This window comes from Aythya fuligula, chromosome 13 (assembly GCF_009819795.1).
Source record: "Aythya fuligula isolate bAytFul2 chromosome 13, bAytFul2.pri, whole genome shotgun sequence".
NCBI lineage: Eukaryota > Metazoa > Chordata > Aves > Anseriformes > Anatidae > Aythya > Aythya fuligula.
In genome coordinates, this window is record NC_045571.1 from 18,483,440 (window position 1) to 18,500,314 (window position 16,875).

Consider the following 16,875-nt stretch of genomic DNA (forward strand, 5'->3'; position numbering starts at 1 on the left):
AATTCTGTCTCAAAAATGGAAAAGGTATGATAAATGGAAATTTATATGTCTGTAATAAAAAGATATAGCAAACACATAGTCATTTACATATCTGTCTTGAAATATTGCATACTGGCTTTGTCAGTGCTGGTAAGTCCATTTCAAGGATGTCGCCCTTAGTCCATTAGTTTGGATAATGAGCCCTATAAAGTACATTTATAACTCGTGGCACTGCAAGGAGATGGATTCTAATTTTCATCCTTTTATCTAGACACATTGAAAGAAGGTCAATGGAGGGTTCTGTATGATTCATTGTCCCAACACATATCAGATGACAGAGACCTGATAATGTCAGTGCATAAGTGTCTTCCATATTTGGAAGCAGTACTTGAAAGAAATTTTCTCAGCATCATCCTTTGAAGTAAAGTGGAGACTGATATTAAAAGCATTATCTCTTTTTCTGTTTAAAATCTTATCAAGTGTATGACCCGATAGCTGTTCCTGAACAAAGAAGAGGAAACAACACTTAGCAGGAAAATAAAAAGCGTGTAGTTGCTTTTGCTGGCTTTGAGTGATATAACATGACATTTAATCAACCTTTCCCCTTCAATAATGTTTAGGGGGGTGGCAGGGGAAATTGTTTCATAAACAATAAGAAAGGTTATAATTAGATATGAACTGTAGCGGCTTGACTTCCTTGTTTATTTGCAGTATTCAAATGAGTGCTTGAGAAAGAAATCAGTTTAACATTAAAAAAAAACTTCTTAAAGTTGCAAGAGAAACACAAACACATGTTGAACAGAATGTGATTTGAAGCGTACAGAAAGTACAGCATACAGCGTGTTTCAAGTTAATCAGTATTTGTACCATTAGACTTAAAATTACTGCTTTGCAAGTTATCTGCTGCATTTGGATGTCGGTATATGTGTAGCATCCAGATTCCTATGAAATAAGCATTAGAAGTTTTTTACATCTCTCCTTACTTGTTACTAACTTCTTATGTTTGTACGTAAGCATAGCCTGCGCCCTTCTTCAGTTCTCATTTTTGACTAGAAGAAGCAACAGTGAAATCCTAATGCTGCTAAAGCTAGCGATGACGGGCTGCCGTTACTTAGGTTTCATTCTCCTCTTCTGTAGTTGCATAGACCATTCTGAGCACAGAAGCTAATGAGTAACGTGAAGCTACAAAAGTGTTCTTTATTTGTAAGGCATAACTTGCATGTCAGATAATTACTTATACAGGAATTGAGCTGCAATAAAACATTTAAATCTGTTAAGGGATCTCCGTTAGGCATCCTTCTGATGTTTTACATGTTGCTCATGATGTGTATGCACATGTGTAAAAAAAAAATGAGATGCTTGTTCAGAAGTATTTAATTAAAAAAAAAAAAAAAACAACACAGTAACTCACATATCTAAAAAATGTTAGGTTAAACTAATTTGCTCTATTTTTACAGGAAATTTTCTGTACACTTGTCTATTGAAAATTTATATACTAATGCCACTACATATAATTATTCTTGTATCATTTGGACCTGCATACATTCAGAGAGGCTTTTTTTTGGTGGACCATTGTTTTTGACTTTTCAAGTGTTGTCTGAGGCAAATGAATGAAACATTTGCACTAGAACAGGAATAGAATCAAGCAGTATCTATTAAGAACATTTATGCTGCTCTTAAGCAGTTACCCTTTTTGTTTGTAACTTAGAGATAAATGTTATATTTAACCACTAATAATACAATCTTAGAAGTTTAGAAAAGTTCTCCTGGAAAGTCTGAGGCAAGCATTTCTCATAGATCTTTTCTTACGTCTCTTAAATTAATTTACCATTTTATTTGTCAATTATTAGGAAAATAAACTTGCCTTTGGTAAAGGTTGCTGGTGTGAGGGGCAGAAATAGCACCGTGTTAGAGTAATGCCTACAAAATCATTAAGAGTATGACTTTTCTACGCTTTGTGTACTGTGAAACTTCATGCCATTTTCACATACAAGCAAATAGCAGTGTTACTAGCGTACATCTTGTTTTCCTTAAAAAGCAGCTACTTTGTTAATGTTCTAATATCAGTTTAATGAAATTGTATGTAAAAAATGTCATGTATGCCATGTAGAATGTATAAATATCTGATTTCTTTATCAATTTGAGATGTGTATTTAGAGGTTCACATGATAAATGTGTACAGATCATTTGACACACATAAATGATGTTCTGTGTAACTCAAGATTGAAAAACGTGTATACTTTTGTTACTTTATATCTGAGTTTATTAGTTTGGTTCAAATTTTTCAACAGATGCAAAGCAATTATTGATCATTTTGGACAAAGAATAAGTGCCAACTATTTTATTGTGGAAGACAGTTACCTTTCAGAGAGTGTATGCAGAAATGTATGTTACAGGTATGTAGTAAAACAGTAAATGTACTACGTCTCTTAAAACAAAAGAGCACAGTGCAAATTAAAGACATTGTTTCCTGCTTAGTCTTTGCAGCATAGCTTAGTTCTGTGCATAGTTTTTCCTCTTCCTTGCATATATCTGAGAATATAATGTATTTTCTATGTTTACGTTTCATTAAAGGCTCGTCTAAATTGTATTATCCATTTCCTTTTAAAAAATCCATTAAGGGTTTCACGTTTGTTTAAAAGTGCTTAGAAGGTGCAGGTGCTTTTGCTCTTCTTTCTTTAAATTTGTTCAGGTGTAGAGAAAAATAAAGTCCCTGTATTTTCTGTTTTTTGTTGTTGTTGCCAAAAGCATTGGACATATAGTGCCTTTGTCCTCAAAGTACTGCAGATATGAAAATAATAAAACTATAGTAGTGAGTGCAATGCAGAAATAATTATAGGCCATGGAAGAGTTGAGGTTTGAATTCACGAACCCCACTGTAGTATATTTCCTGTTAATACAAAGTATCCTGTGCTGTTTGGAACGTAAAAAGTCTTCTAACATGCTGCTACTAATCTTGATAAAATAAAACAAATTTTTAAATGGGAAGGATATTCATGCTGCTTCATATAATGGCACTGACTCATGAATTCATCATCTATTTTTGTCAATTAAAATATTATATCAATGTTCCAAAAGGTGTCCTACTTTATCAACAGGCAAAATGTCTTACCAGTAACCATACTAATAAAGATTGTATGCTTAAATAAAATTTCTACAGTATTATGCATAATTTGGGATTGCCAAAACTCTGAATCCAAATTGTAATTTTTTGTTTCAATACCACAATTTTATTTATTTTTTAATTGTAGGCAGATCTCCAGAGCAGTGCTCATTACAGATCAATCTGTACTAAAGACAGATTCAGAGCAGCAGGTACATACCAATTTTTTATCACTTACTTCTTTATGAATTGTATGTATTGATATTTAAACTGTTGTTTAAGTGTTACGAATTAGTTTATGGATTTGTTTCTGCTTGAATCAAGCATTTTGGTCAGCCATCTCTACTGATAATTGTATAATTCATCAGTTTCTCTAAAACTCCTTGTAATTTTACTCTATTGTATTTTAATGACTTGGATTTCTCTGTTGTTTGATGCTATGGTAATTAACCCAGTTTCTTGTCTAAGCTTTGTTCAAACATTTTTGTTTTATAACATTCACTTTTATAGCTTGAGATTCCTTTCATACATATTCAGATCCTTCTTCAAATGTTTCTGCTTTGTCAATCTTTAATACCCTTTAGAATTAAGGCCCGCAGTCTGTGTTTTTTTTTTGTTTGTTTTTTGTTTTTTTTTTCCGTACACTGCCTGTGTGCTTCCATTAATTTTTACAGGTTAAATACTATCTACAGAATAAGAATAAAGATGAGAAGCCTGTCCTTCCTAAATCTTGTTACTAGTAGTCTTGCATTGAAATACTCTCATTCTCACATACCAATGCTCTTGCCAACAGGGTTTTCTGTTTCATAAAAGAAACACCTGCATCATGGGTTGTATATATGGGAATAACAACTGCTCCTTGAGAGCTTTTAATATATGTTGCAGAAATACATGTTTATAGGATTGATAAACTGCAGGTGACTGAACATATACACAGGTTTCTGTGACCATACATACCTAGGTATGAATTTATTGGTAAATAAGTGTGAAGCTTAGATAATCTTTTTATTTTTGCAAAAGTATAAAGATTTTTAAACTTAATAGGTTTATCTTTCAATAACTTTCCACAAATCAATGTGTATGTTTGTATACATACGTCTGGTTATCATAAATCTTTTATATTCCAAACTGTGCTACACGGCTTTTGGTCTAATAATTACATATGGTATTCTGAATACTGTGTTTTATTTGCAATTCAGTGCATAGCCATTTGTAATTAAGCAGTTCATAGGATATTAGAGTTGCGGTTTGTAATATTTCAGTGTAAGTTAATACAGCATTTAAAAATTAGTGTGATATTCAGAATTTTCTCTTCTCTTTCTGCTTGGCAGGTTTCCATTTTGACAGTGCCTCCAGTGGATCTAGGACAACCAGCAGTCTGTGTCATTGAGTTGTGTTCTTCAACTATGACATGCATGAAGGACACTTGTAAGTATGGGATATATGTTCTCCTAACTGTATTACTTCCTACTAGGCTAGTATATTTATTTTCACTTATACAATAATAAATCTTTCCATTAAAAATAGTAATAATTCAAAGTACATGAGTCTTACTGATGGCATGTCCTTAGAGTTTGTTTGAAAATGGACAACCTTACCTGAAGTACACTACATTTTGGGGCTTTTTGACTTCTGAAAGGTTTGGCAGAGGTAAAATTATGTCTAAGCTTACACTCTTGTACTCTACGGAGTGCATCATGATTTATTTGAGGAAAGGATACACAAATGCTTTTAAGAACTTTATTATTGTCTAATTCTGCATTAGATTTTCTAATTCTGTCTCAGAAATAACCTTTTTTGAAGGGACTTTCCCGGTATTTGCATTAAGAGTTTTCTAAGTACAGAGCTTTATGACTTTTGTTGGTATTTTGTGTGAACTTCAAATAGATAAGCAACAAAATAGTCATATGGGGTACTTATTTTTCTTTCCAAACTTTTTTTTTTTTTTTTTTTGCGTTCTGGTACTCAGATTACAAGACGGGGACACTCTCTGGAATATAAGTAGAATTAGATATCATCTGACTAACACTTTTTAACAACAATGACAACAACAAAGTAATAAATTCTAATAATGACCAATTTGTTTTACTGGTACCCAGGCCTGAACTCAGGTATTTGCATATGAAAGAAGAATGAACTAAAAGATTAAGTCACTCAAAGTTATATTTCTTACTTGTGATAAAGTGATAAATCTGCAATTAAGAAATTCACTGCCGTAAAGCATAATGTTAATATTTACTCCTTTAAATAGCAGATTTACTTTTTTTAAGGGTTTATACAGGCATATACCAGGATGTGAAACTAAAGGATTCAGGCTAAACAGGTGTAATTATTAGTTTCAAGAGAATTTTTGTGATGCTGAAAAAATAAGTTTTTGTGTTACTTGAATTTCTCCATTTTCCTTCAGTTTCATAAAAAATGTATTACGTTCTTTAATGAAATTTGTCTTCAAATGGAATAGTTGTTATTAGTAAAGGGCACTATTTCATAAATTTATATAAATATATTTTTAAAACTTTTACATCATTATCTGTAAATAGGTTTTAACCTGACTGATTTCTCTTTCAAACAATTATTTAAGATAAGTATACAAATACATCTGCGCTTTGATCACACTGCATAAATGACAGGCACATAATCTGTATTGCCAGTTGAGTGGAACCAAACTCCTTCACTTGCCCTAAAAATTGAGACTGTAATGATGAAATCATGAACTAAACTCATCGTTCTTCTTGCTAGAAGAATTACTTGAAGACAAATGTTGGCAACCACTGTAACTAATGCAGTTATACCTGAGTAAATCAAATATAATCAAAATATATACTGATGACTGTAACTCATAGCCATAACCTTAAAGGTAATAAAAAAGATTTTATAGGAAGTAAATCATGTGAACTTTAGTGATTTATAGCGGTTCTTTTTTTTTTTTTTTTTTTTTTTTGAGGAAAGAATAGGTTGTATTACAGTGTTTGGAGTTGTAAACATTTAGTTAACAATACAGGGAGACATTCATTATCACCACCTGTTTTCATTTGCCTTTGTTGGTTTTTTTTTTTTTTTTTTTAGCACATATGCCTTTTAGATAAAAAATTTGATTTTGGTTAAATTCAAAAATGAGTATCAATCTTTGAAGGTGATTTTGTGTGTGCTAGCGTACAAAAGGAAGAGCATGAAGGGTTAAAATTCTGGCCCTCTTGAAGTCCTTGTCAAACTTTGTAGCATAACTGAGGCCAAAAAAATCATTCAAGACATTCTGTTGTACTTGTGAATGAAATAATGAAACAAATGCAGCTGGGTTTCAGAGTGAAAAGGAAAATATATCCATTTAAAGTAACATCATAGCTATACTTAGCTATGAAATTGATCAAAAACATACTGTGATGAAAACAAATGAATCAGTGAATTTGTACAGAGATAGGCACAACATCATGATGCTCTGACAGATACTTCACTACCGATGAGTTTCCAGGTAGTTGTTCAGTAACAAATGAATACATTTAGGTGGGTTTATAAACTTTACATGTGTCTTTTGAATATCTGAATGAAGGGATGTGAATTCAGGTGGGATAATGTAGCAGAGCTCTATCTCATGAGAGGCCAATGAAATGTAACTTAAAATCTGTGTTTATTCATTTCATCTCCTATTTACTGTTTAGTACAATAAAAGAACTGGAAGTCTTGCTCAGACTTTTTCCTTCAGTGAAGAAAGATAGTGCACCCAGAAATAAGCTTGAGAAGCCTAAGTAGGCACAGAATCAGAATTCCAAATTTCTGCTCAGTCCCAATTCAATTGTTATTGGAGGGTGTTGATGAAAGAACAGTGGTATGTGTGGGTTTACTACATTGTTGAACTATTGGACTGTCAAGGATTATGGAATGTACTCAAGAATATTCTTGGGGTTTCTAGAGATCCTTAATTGATGTTTGTTCATCCAGACTCCTGCTCCTGCTTTTCCTGGTATCAGTAGTCACCTATTCATAGAATAATATTCTCTTTGTCTGCACTGCTGATGTTAAATTATACTTTCATCCTACCTGTTAATATGGAGGAAAGAGATAATTGTGAGGTTCATGTGTGAAAGGCAGTTATTGGGACACAGATCCATTGTGTACTCAAGAACTTAGAAGAAGAATGAATAGATTCCGTTGGAATTAATATAATTCATGTGTTGTATGGGGGATGAGAGCATAAGGAATTTGTGTTTTGTTGGCTTTTTGTTTGTTTTGAAGTAATTTGTCAACATTTCTTTGGAACTGGAGTTAGTATTTAAAGTACGTGGACAAGACCTGAAATGTAGTACCTGTTCTAAAATGTGTCATCCTGCAGATTTCGTTCCTTCTGAGATTTGTGCAGAGGTTTACCAATAAAGTTCTTAAAAAAATGTGAAAAAGTGATTTATACGAAGTGATTTATATGAAGAGCAGTGACTTTTAAAAGCCTGCTGTGCCTTTTTTTTTTTAAATTATAAGTGATATCTGTATATCTGCATGCTGGTGAATGTAGTTAATTTGTGTTCTCTTTTACAGATTTAGTCCATTTAACATGTCCATCAACTAAAACTGCTAGGGAAGATTTAGAGCCTGTTGTACAGAAGTTATTCCATCTAAATACTGAAGCAGAAAAAGGTAAAAATAAATAAATAAAGTAGAGCTTACCATTTTATTTGAAGTATCCGTTACTGAACGTCTGAATCCATCACCTGGATGAAAACAAGTGATAAGCTGCTACTTAGATGGCAGCGTTTCAGAGTGAAGGAATCTGTGTTCAGAGGAGGATCACAATTAGGCAGATGTCAGGTTTCTTGTATTTCATGATCTAATGCTTCAAGTGTTGTTCAGCTGTAGGTTAACTTCAGCATACAAGGACTGTAGATTTAAGTGTCTAGAACCTTTTTAAATTTTAGCACTTTTTTAGCACATGGAAACATATTTGCTCCTCAGCATGTTTTTCAGTAGAGAAATGAAGTGTTTGTGCACTTGTTTCCTTTTCCTTTTTTTTTTTTTTTTTTTTCCACTTCATCCTAGTTTCTTCACAAAAACCCACAAAAGTTAGGAGTTAGTTAAATCACAAAACCCCAAGAGGTAGGGGTCTGCTTTTTTCCTCCAGCTGCCAGATTAGGCAGATTTTATTTGCCTTCTCCTGTTCTAAAGCTGTTACTCATCCTTTCTGTCTTCAAGTGCTTCCTTGCTGCTTTTGAAATTCTCTGGATTCTGCTTTAAGCAGTGGAAGTTTAAAGACCTTGTTCACTGTGGTGTTACTGGGAAGACAGATTTCCATTTTTTTTTCCAGTAATTAATTATTTGATCCTACATTTAAGAAACTTTGCCAGCTACTTTTATGAACTTTGACCTTAAGATGGACAATTTCACAGTCCCAGAGTTGTTGACAAAGCAATTGTCCCTGAGCTAGTTTCTTTGAGCTAGATTTGGATATATTTTAAAACACAATTGGTTTGCTTATAGTAGTTGCTCTTAAGTTTCACTCCTACCTTTGTGTATTCAGGTAGAATTTTCTCATGTTTAAAAAACAAAAACAAAAACAGTCTTTTATGTACACAGTCTTTGTTTTTCCTCTCAGGGTTCTGTAACTAAGAAAATGTTTCATAAAAGGTTGGCTTCTGCTTCTCACAATTTTGTTTTCCTATGTTTTTTCCCATTTTTAAGATTTTTTCTTCTACCCTTTAATGAAAAGCAAATATCCTATTGTTTTATTAGGCAGCAAACTGCTTTAAGTAGAAGGTAAAAGATTAAATGCGCTTTTTAACTTCTCTGCTTACAGGAAAAGGAAGGTTTATTTTGATGTCCCAAACAAAGATGTAATTCTTTTAATCAGTTTGTCTTTATAAAACGAATACGTTGTTTACAACTAGAAAATAGAAAACATTTTGCAAATGCAAATATAATTAGATTGGAATGCTGCAAACACTTCTCATGCTTGTATTTGTTAATTTAAAGCCTGCTAATTTCCAAACATTAACCTTTAATGTATATCTTAAATTTTCAACACAGTGCCAAGTGTTTTGAAGACTCAGTTGGTGAAGAAAAGATTAGCTTGCAGTTTAGTGTCTTCTAGTCATTGGGGGAGGGGAGATGGCATTAATCTTAATGTTTAAAGTGATCCAGTTCTGAAATGATGTATTGTTTAGAACCTGACTGAAATTCTTCTGTAGAAACTCTGTGATCATAGGGGTCCTCAGGTGCACTGAGGCACTGAAAAGCTAGTTTTCACTGACACATAGGCCTTTTTATCATCAGGATGAGGTAGTGGTCGTATTTTAATTAAAATGTCAGAACAAATACTGTTGGAGTTATTGAAAATGAATCACCAGATAAAGTGAGCACTGGGCCATGGCAGGTCAAAGAGGCAAAGTCACCTGGAGAAGAGGACTCCATTCATTTTCCTGCCTAAATGAGGAAGAAGTAACTTTTATGAGCAATGTGAACTTTTAAATATATTAAAGAGCATCTTGCCCTGTATTAAGGCTCAGACTTTCACAGGCTGATGAATTTAATTTATATTTCAAATTGTTCAAGATGGTTAGCACCTATTTTTTTAAAGTATTTGACAGTTATAAAAAGATACCGAAGAAATAGCAGAGATTTATCTTTTTTTTTTCTAATTCAATTGTTTTAAAATACTGTTTTGAATGTCGTTACATAGTAGTTTCTTCCTTGGAAAGAAGTAAATCTCACAAGGTCTTTTACAGGCTTCATTTATTTTAGAGGAGCTAAAATACCAAAAAGGGGACAGCAAATATGCCAAACAAATAGTATCTATTAAGCTCAGAATCTGTTGTGTATTCCTCCATTGCATTCTGCACTGTTAAAAAGTGACCTTCATCTTCCAAGAGCTTTTTTTTGTCTATGTGCAGAGGGATTATATCAGTGTGCAAAGTAACTACGAGAATATATGAACGATGAACAAGCACAATGTAGCTAATGGTCATTTTGTGTTTGTAATGATTTATACTGTGTTACAATACACCTCAACAAGTGTAGGTAAATAAACCAACTATTTTCATTCGGCAGTGTTCCCAAAGTATAGGGATTTTACATATTACTTATCTCAAATAGTGTGCTTCTGTTTTTAACTAATTCTTAGTCTGCAGTTAGTAAGGGAGAGTGGGGTGACACTACTTTTTTTTTTCTTAAACAATGCCTTTGATTTAAGCCATGAGCCTTGGTGAGTCTCCTTATATTGGCTTGAAGATGCCCAACCTTTGAAGCATACAAAGGTCCATTATGGAAGGAGTTCCCATACAAAAATAAACTATTAAATGAGGGGGAAAAAGTACACATGAAGAATGTCTTTGCATATGGAATGAAGTTCTGAGTTGGTTCAACCCATGGAGAACTTACTCAGCCCATCATAAGCACATGGAGTCTTTCCTGAGTGAGCTAGATAACACAAAGTGAAAAGTGGTTAAATTTAGACCCAAGCTTCTTGGTACTGTTCGTTTATGTGATAAGGCATTCTTCTGTGGCGTACCATGTACAGAATAAGTAGAGTTTACGTAATTATGGAAACAGAATTATGATGAAAGAGTACCTCAGAAAAGAATGGAAAGTAAAATTAATTAAATAATTTGAAAATACATGTTTATTAATGTAATTTCCTGTTAATAAATTGACTTTTAGTATGCTAGATTATGTTTTTATTTTGTTACATATAAACATTGATTATGGGAAACGCTTTTTTTTTTTTTTTTTTTTTTTTAATCTTTCTAGAGACTGAAAATGAAGAACTGGAAAAACCCAGAGTCCTCTGGGCAGTATACTTCAACATGAGAGATTCTTCAGGAATCGACAGAAATTCATACAGCAGCTTACCCTCAAATGTGTATGTCTGTTCTGGCCCAGACTCTGCTTTAGGAAATGACTGTGCTGTCAAACAGGTTAGTAAGACCAATTTTTTTTTGGTTGCAGAATTTCAGTTTTAAATACAGTCCAGTCTGCTTTTGTTCTGGGTTATTCTGCTTTATGGTAGGTAATCAATACTAATACAGCTATAAAGCTTTGCAGCTAGACACACAAAATTCTTAACAAGCAAAGTAAATGTCAGTGGAATTGAGAATGGAAGAAACTTCAGAAAAGGACAGTTAGTGTAGTAACATTAGGAGTAGTAGATGGTTTATCTGAAAAGGTAGAGGGCATTTATAAGGTAGAAGTACCTGAAAATGATGATGTTGGGAGGATGGTGCCTTTAACACTGTAGAAAGGAAAAGCCAGTATAAATGAAAGGTCAGAAAAGCCCGTCTACAGTTCATCTTGGAAAAATTGTCAAACTAGTGTAGTACCTGCAGGAGACAGCCACAGGCCCAAAGGTATTGGAAGAAAAAAAAAGGGGGGGAAGAAAAAACAACATCATCATTATTAGTCTGGCTTGTTGAGCTACCTGTTAAGCTTACCTTCCCTTTGCTTTAGTACCACTGCATTAAAAATTTATGGTATAATTGTGTCTCTGAAGTCATTGAGGAGAATCTCACTCAACTCATTATCTTGAGATAGTATTTGGCACCAAATCACATTCAGTTTTGACTTTAAGTTCGCAGTGTTTATGTAGTTAGTTCCAGCTAACTGGAATCCTGAACTAAGACCTACTTGCAACTTGCCTAGTAGTAGACATAACAGACCAGTACTCACTTTGAGACACAGTACTCATGCTCTGGAAGGGTAAGTGAAGAAGCTTGCTAGGCAAAGAGTAAATGGAGAAGTGCTGAAGTAGCCGCCGTCTCTCTTGGCAATAGACAGAGTACTCAGGAACACCGGATCATCAACAGTAGTTACATAGAAATTGTCAAAGAACTGCACATTAAATCTCTCTTTGTGCCTTCCCCACTACTACGGAGCAGAAGACAACAAGATCTTGAGAATATGCAGTTTATGACTTGTTCAATACAAGAAGACTGCAGGAGTGCTTTTCCTTTGCTCTTCCATTCAAAGACGTGCTTTGATAAGGAAGGTATAAATTCTTAGGCAAATCTACCACAGCAGTCACTGTGATGTCAAGGTACTTCCAGACCTAATGTATGAGAACAATTTTACACCTTTGTAGGATTAACTGACACTACTCATTTTTAAAGCTGTTTTTTTTAATGTCCCTCTTCAGAGAATGTGCATGCCATCTTCTAACTAGTTGCAGGACTTTTTATGAGTAAGTCATAAACCTCTTAAAATAAGAGTTTAAATTGTAAAGGCTGACATAGCCTGAACTGTAGGGTCAGAACAGTATAATTAAGGGCTAATAGTACCCTTCATTTTCCTTTACTAGAAAATCATTTGCCTCCTGATAGGACAAAAGGATTGTCAAGACAAAAAATAATGCAAGACAATTATTATGTTAACAGTTTTAAATTGTAAAGGAATTCTTTTTTAAAAGAGATTTTTTTCAACAGTTACTTGAAACACTGCAGGTTAAAAGCTGTTTAAATTTGTTTTAAAACAGCCTATTTCAAATTCGGACAGCCACCCTTTCTAGAATTCAGCTTTGTTTTTTCCGCCTTAAGAGCTCCTATTTTTACCAGTGGATGAGTAGTGGTATTATAGATCAAGCTGTATGTACACAATCTAAGTAATGGAGTTTGCCTACAGGTGAAATCTGTTGGCAGTCAGTGAGGTAGATGTTAAATGGACGTACCTCAGAGGAGAAGCAATTAAGAGCCTGACAGTGGTTTTCAGAAAGAGTAGGAGTTACATTTTTTTTATCCTGTTTTAAATTTTGAAATATGTGGTCACTATTTAGAGTGAAAAATATTTTAGTACAAGCATGTTTATAATTAAAAATCATGAAGGAAAAAAAACAACAAGGAGTATATGTGAGGACCAAATAAGGACTGGGCTTAAAATAAAGCAGAACTCAAAGTTAGGACTCACCCTTCCCAATTAGTTTACAGGTACTTTACAGGCAATTGGAGAAAACAAATGTAAGTTGGTGTGCTCTCTACCCCCAAATCCCTTTCATCTTCCTAGCAACGGGTGAAAATCTCTAAACATGAGATAATTACAAATTCATGGATGAGAAAGCTATTAATAACTAAAAAAAAATAATAACAAAACAACAACAATAAAAACCAACTATGTGTATTACTCTTGGGATAGCTTGGAAAAATGACTATAAGTTCTCTAATCAATTCTACTTACTGTTTTAGTGATAATTCCTATGATTTATGTTTTCGTTACCATTAGTATTTCTAATTCCCCTGTTATGCTTTGGTAGTATTGGTGATGCATTACTTAGAAGGTGAGGTATCACAACTTAACAACTTATTATCTCAGTATACAGATGACTTAATTCTTGTTCTACTTTAATTTAGTTTTCTAAATTCTAGTATAATATTGATTAAAATTTTAATGTCTGCATTTATTTGCCCTGAGGATAGGCTTAATCAAGTGTAAAATCCTGTTTATGATTCCTTCAAATTCTGTACATACAGACTTCTTCCAGACTGCGTCCAGTTTTCTATTTCTTGCTCTCTACAACCTGACATGAATTATCATGTACAATTAGTATGCAGTGTTCCCTGAGTTACTTCAGACTTCCGAGGCATCTTCATGTTTATAAGAAAGCATTACGATGTCATGCCAATATTTGTGCTTTAACCTGTTTCCTTTTTTTTTTCCTTTATCTGGAAGGATTTCATAGTTTTTAAAGTGTGTTGTATTTCCAAGCTCTTTTAGTTAGGTAGTGTTCTCTGTAAATGTTGCTACAAAAGCCCATGCAACTACTGTATGTGCCATCAAAACAGTAACAACAAAACATAGTTTTGTTCAACTTAAAGTAGTTTAACAGTTATAAATTAGAATATCTAATTGCAAATGCTTTGCATGCCTAATTCAAACATACACACTTCTACCTCTGGTGCACTTAAATTGTTGCTTCGATATTTAGTAGTTACTAACTTAATTACAATAAATACCAATGTGCTGTAATGAAGGAGATGTTAAATTATTATTGATTATTCTGCATGACTTCAGCTGGGTAAGGTTAACTTAAAAAATTGTTAGACCTGCAAGCACGCTACACCATTAAATTGTTCAATTATAATCAATGTCATGATGTCCTACATAGATAAGATTCTGAGAATTTCTTTCCATGTTCAACCTCATAATTACTTGACTGTTTTTGGTCACTGCCTAATTGGAGGCTGAAAAATTGTTCAGAAATGCAGCATGGAGTGTTTGTCTGTTCTATTTTTTCATATGCATAGTGCAAAATAAGGCACTTTTCTTCATCCGTATTCTATTAAATACAGTAATTCAAGTACGTTTTTGGAGTGTCAAGGGCAAGTTCAGACTTGAAATGAAAAGTCTTTTTCTTGCCTTCAAAAACTTAGTTTGTAAACCTTTTGTAGGGTATTTGCATCCCCTTCTCCTCCAGACTTATTAGTCAGGGTCTTGAAATTACAGACTCATCTTTTTGGAGTAGATAATAGATTTATATATATATATATATATATCTTCATATGCTAATATAAATAGTTTTAAAACAATTTTAAATGGGTAAGGAAAAGTGAAATTTAGGAAGCAGAGTGAAAAATTAAATTGAACCGAGAGTAGACAAGGTCATTTGAGCAGTTAATAATGGAGCCCTACATCCATGTGCAGGTGATACAAATCCACTGCTGGTGCGCAGTGAGGTTTATCACAGAAAGCTGTTTGGTACATGCTCAATGATGTATTAATCTGAAAACAATTCCCCCTTGTCCAGGAATCCGCATCATGTAATCAGCCTTTGCAGTTGGCATTAACTGACCCTACTGTCAGCTTTTTCAGTTTAGTGTCTGGTAAAAATAGCAATATAAAGATGAACTGTATTCTTTCCTACATGGGAGCACTTATCACGGGTTATCTTTAGGGCATAAGTTTCCTAAATAGACAAAATTGAGAGGCAATATTCCTTTCACTCTGAAGAAACCCAAAACATGATCTGTGTCAGTTGTCTCCATTTGCCATGAAAGCTCAGGGGCTTGGAAGAGAAAACCTTTATGGACGTTGTGGTGGTTTAACGCCAATAGGGAGCTCAGCACCAGGGAGAGAGTAGTTGTTGAAAAAAGTCCATAGGTTGAAATAAAGACTGGAGACTACTCGCCAGTTACCGTCATGGGCAAAACAGTCAGTGTAAGGGAAATTAATGTGATCTACTACTAACAGACTAAAGCTGTGAGAACTAAAAGCAAACTGAAAACACCTTCCTCCCATCCACCCTCTTCTACCTCCCTTTGCGTCTTCAGTCGGTCCGTAACACTTCATCCTTGCTGCTCCTTCACAGTCACTCTCTCAATCCCTGCTCCACCCCTGCAGCCCACCCAGTACCAAAACCTTGCCACATAGACCTAGTACAGGTGTATGATGTGCATGTTGTTGATTTGGTAAATAAATTCCTGAATATAACTTTTTTTAAAAAAAAAAAAGAGAAGCTTAGAGGTGCATTATTTGCACAGGAAAGTATAAGATAATTTAGCACTAGTTAACAAAGCTCCTTCCTATCACAACTTTAATTTTAGTCTCCTCTGTCTCTCATTTTTATGAAATGTCTATTCTTCAAGAATTCTAGTTTGTATTATTTTGGTGATTTTTCTCCCAGATTTTATAGTTGTATTCTATACATTGTAATAAAAAACACCCTTTTATTATCCTATGATTCTTTTTAACATCTTTCATTGTAATGGTCTCCCTGGCAAGATCCTTCCCATGCAGCTCTTCATGTTTGACTGGAGCTAGAGATATTTCTGTAGTGGAAAAGATTTTTTTGGAGAACTGCAAGAAAGTATGGCAATTCCTATGTCTTTACAAAAGGCCAAAGTATTAAATCAATATTGATCTGAAAGAACTGATGTTAAATATCTACAAAATACTGCTGTAAGGTATTACATTGCAAAGTGAAGTTTATTTTGTGTTTATTTTTCTTAATAGGCTGAAACTATTTTCCAAGAAATGTTTCCTACAGAGGAATTTTGCCCACCACCACCAAATCCAGAAGATATTATTTATGATGAAGATGAGCTTGCATCAGAAGAGTCTGGACTCAGTAATTCACCAGAGACAAAACCTGAACCCTCACCTGAGGAAAGCAGTAGCAGAGGTAGTACCGCTGTTAACGAACATAGTGAAGAATGAATTAGCTCTCTTCTCTTTGTAGATGAGGCAGTTGAAAGAAATGAAAATTTTAGAGAGGAAGGATAAGAAAAAGAGGTTTAAAAAGCCCATAGCTGTACTATTTGTGATTGCCTTATTTTCCTCAGCTTGAATAATATTTCTTATTCAAATAGTTTCATTCATAGCTAAGATATTTCTAAATAAAGTCATAGGTCCCTCAGATGCAGGGGTATTTATAGCTTAAAATAAATAAATAAATATCATAGAACAAAATATTTGAATTTAAAATGTTAAAATTGACTCACTTGTGAGAGAGTTTGGTTTTGGTTTACATCTTGGAAAGACATCTTTTAAACAGGCAAGTGAAAATTAATGTAAATAACATACAATTTTGCTTACCTGTCAGAAGACCATCATCTGTTACGAAGTATAACATTTCTACTGAAAGTCATTGTGTCTATGCTAATTAAACAGTTGTGTATAAACTTCATCATCTGTCCTTCAGAGTGCTTTTTAGGAACGTAACCTAAAGGCAATAGTATTAACAGCTCTGGGATAGCTTTAGAATACAAAAGACATCATTTAATTTGTATTCTGAAAAGAATCTTTTATGGTTTTGAAGCTGATGCCATAATTTAGAAGGAAGTATAATCCAGTGGGTGTTCTTCACAGGAAACTGTTTTACATTCAGAATGTGT

At 33.7% G+C, this 16,875-nt stretch overlaps 1 protein-coding gene across 1 annotated transcript in view; it reads left to right on the plus strand.

Moving 5' to 3' along the window:
• Positions 1-16,245, plus strand: part of CHM (CHM Rab escort protein) — a 57,871-nt gene extending 41,626 nt beyond the window's left edge. Inside the window, exons 10-15 of the mRNA XM_032196189.1 lie at positions 2,271-2,375; positions 3,231-3,294; positions 4,414-4,510; positions 7,610-7,708; positions 10,811-10,977; positions 15,995-16,245. Coding sequence (XP_032052080.1) covers positions 2,271-2,375; positions 3,231-3,294; positions 4,414-4,510; positions 7,610-7,708; positions 10,811-10,977; positions 15,995-16,198 — 736 coding nt within the window. The 3' untranslated portion in view covers positions 16,199-16,245. The remainder of the gene's footprint in view (positions 1-2,270; positions 2,376-3,230; positions 3,295-4,413; positions 4,511-7,609; positions 7,709-10,810; positions 10,978-15,994) is intronic.
• The last annotated feature ends 630 nt before the right edge of the window (positions 16,246-16,875 follow it).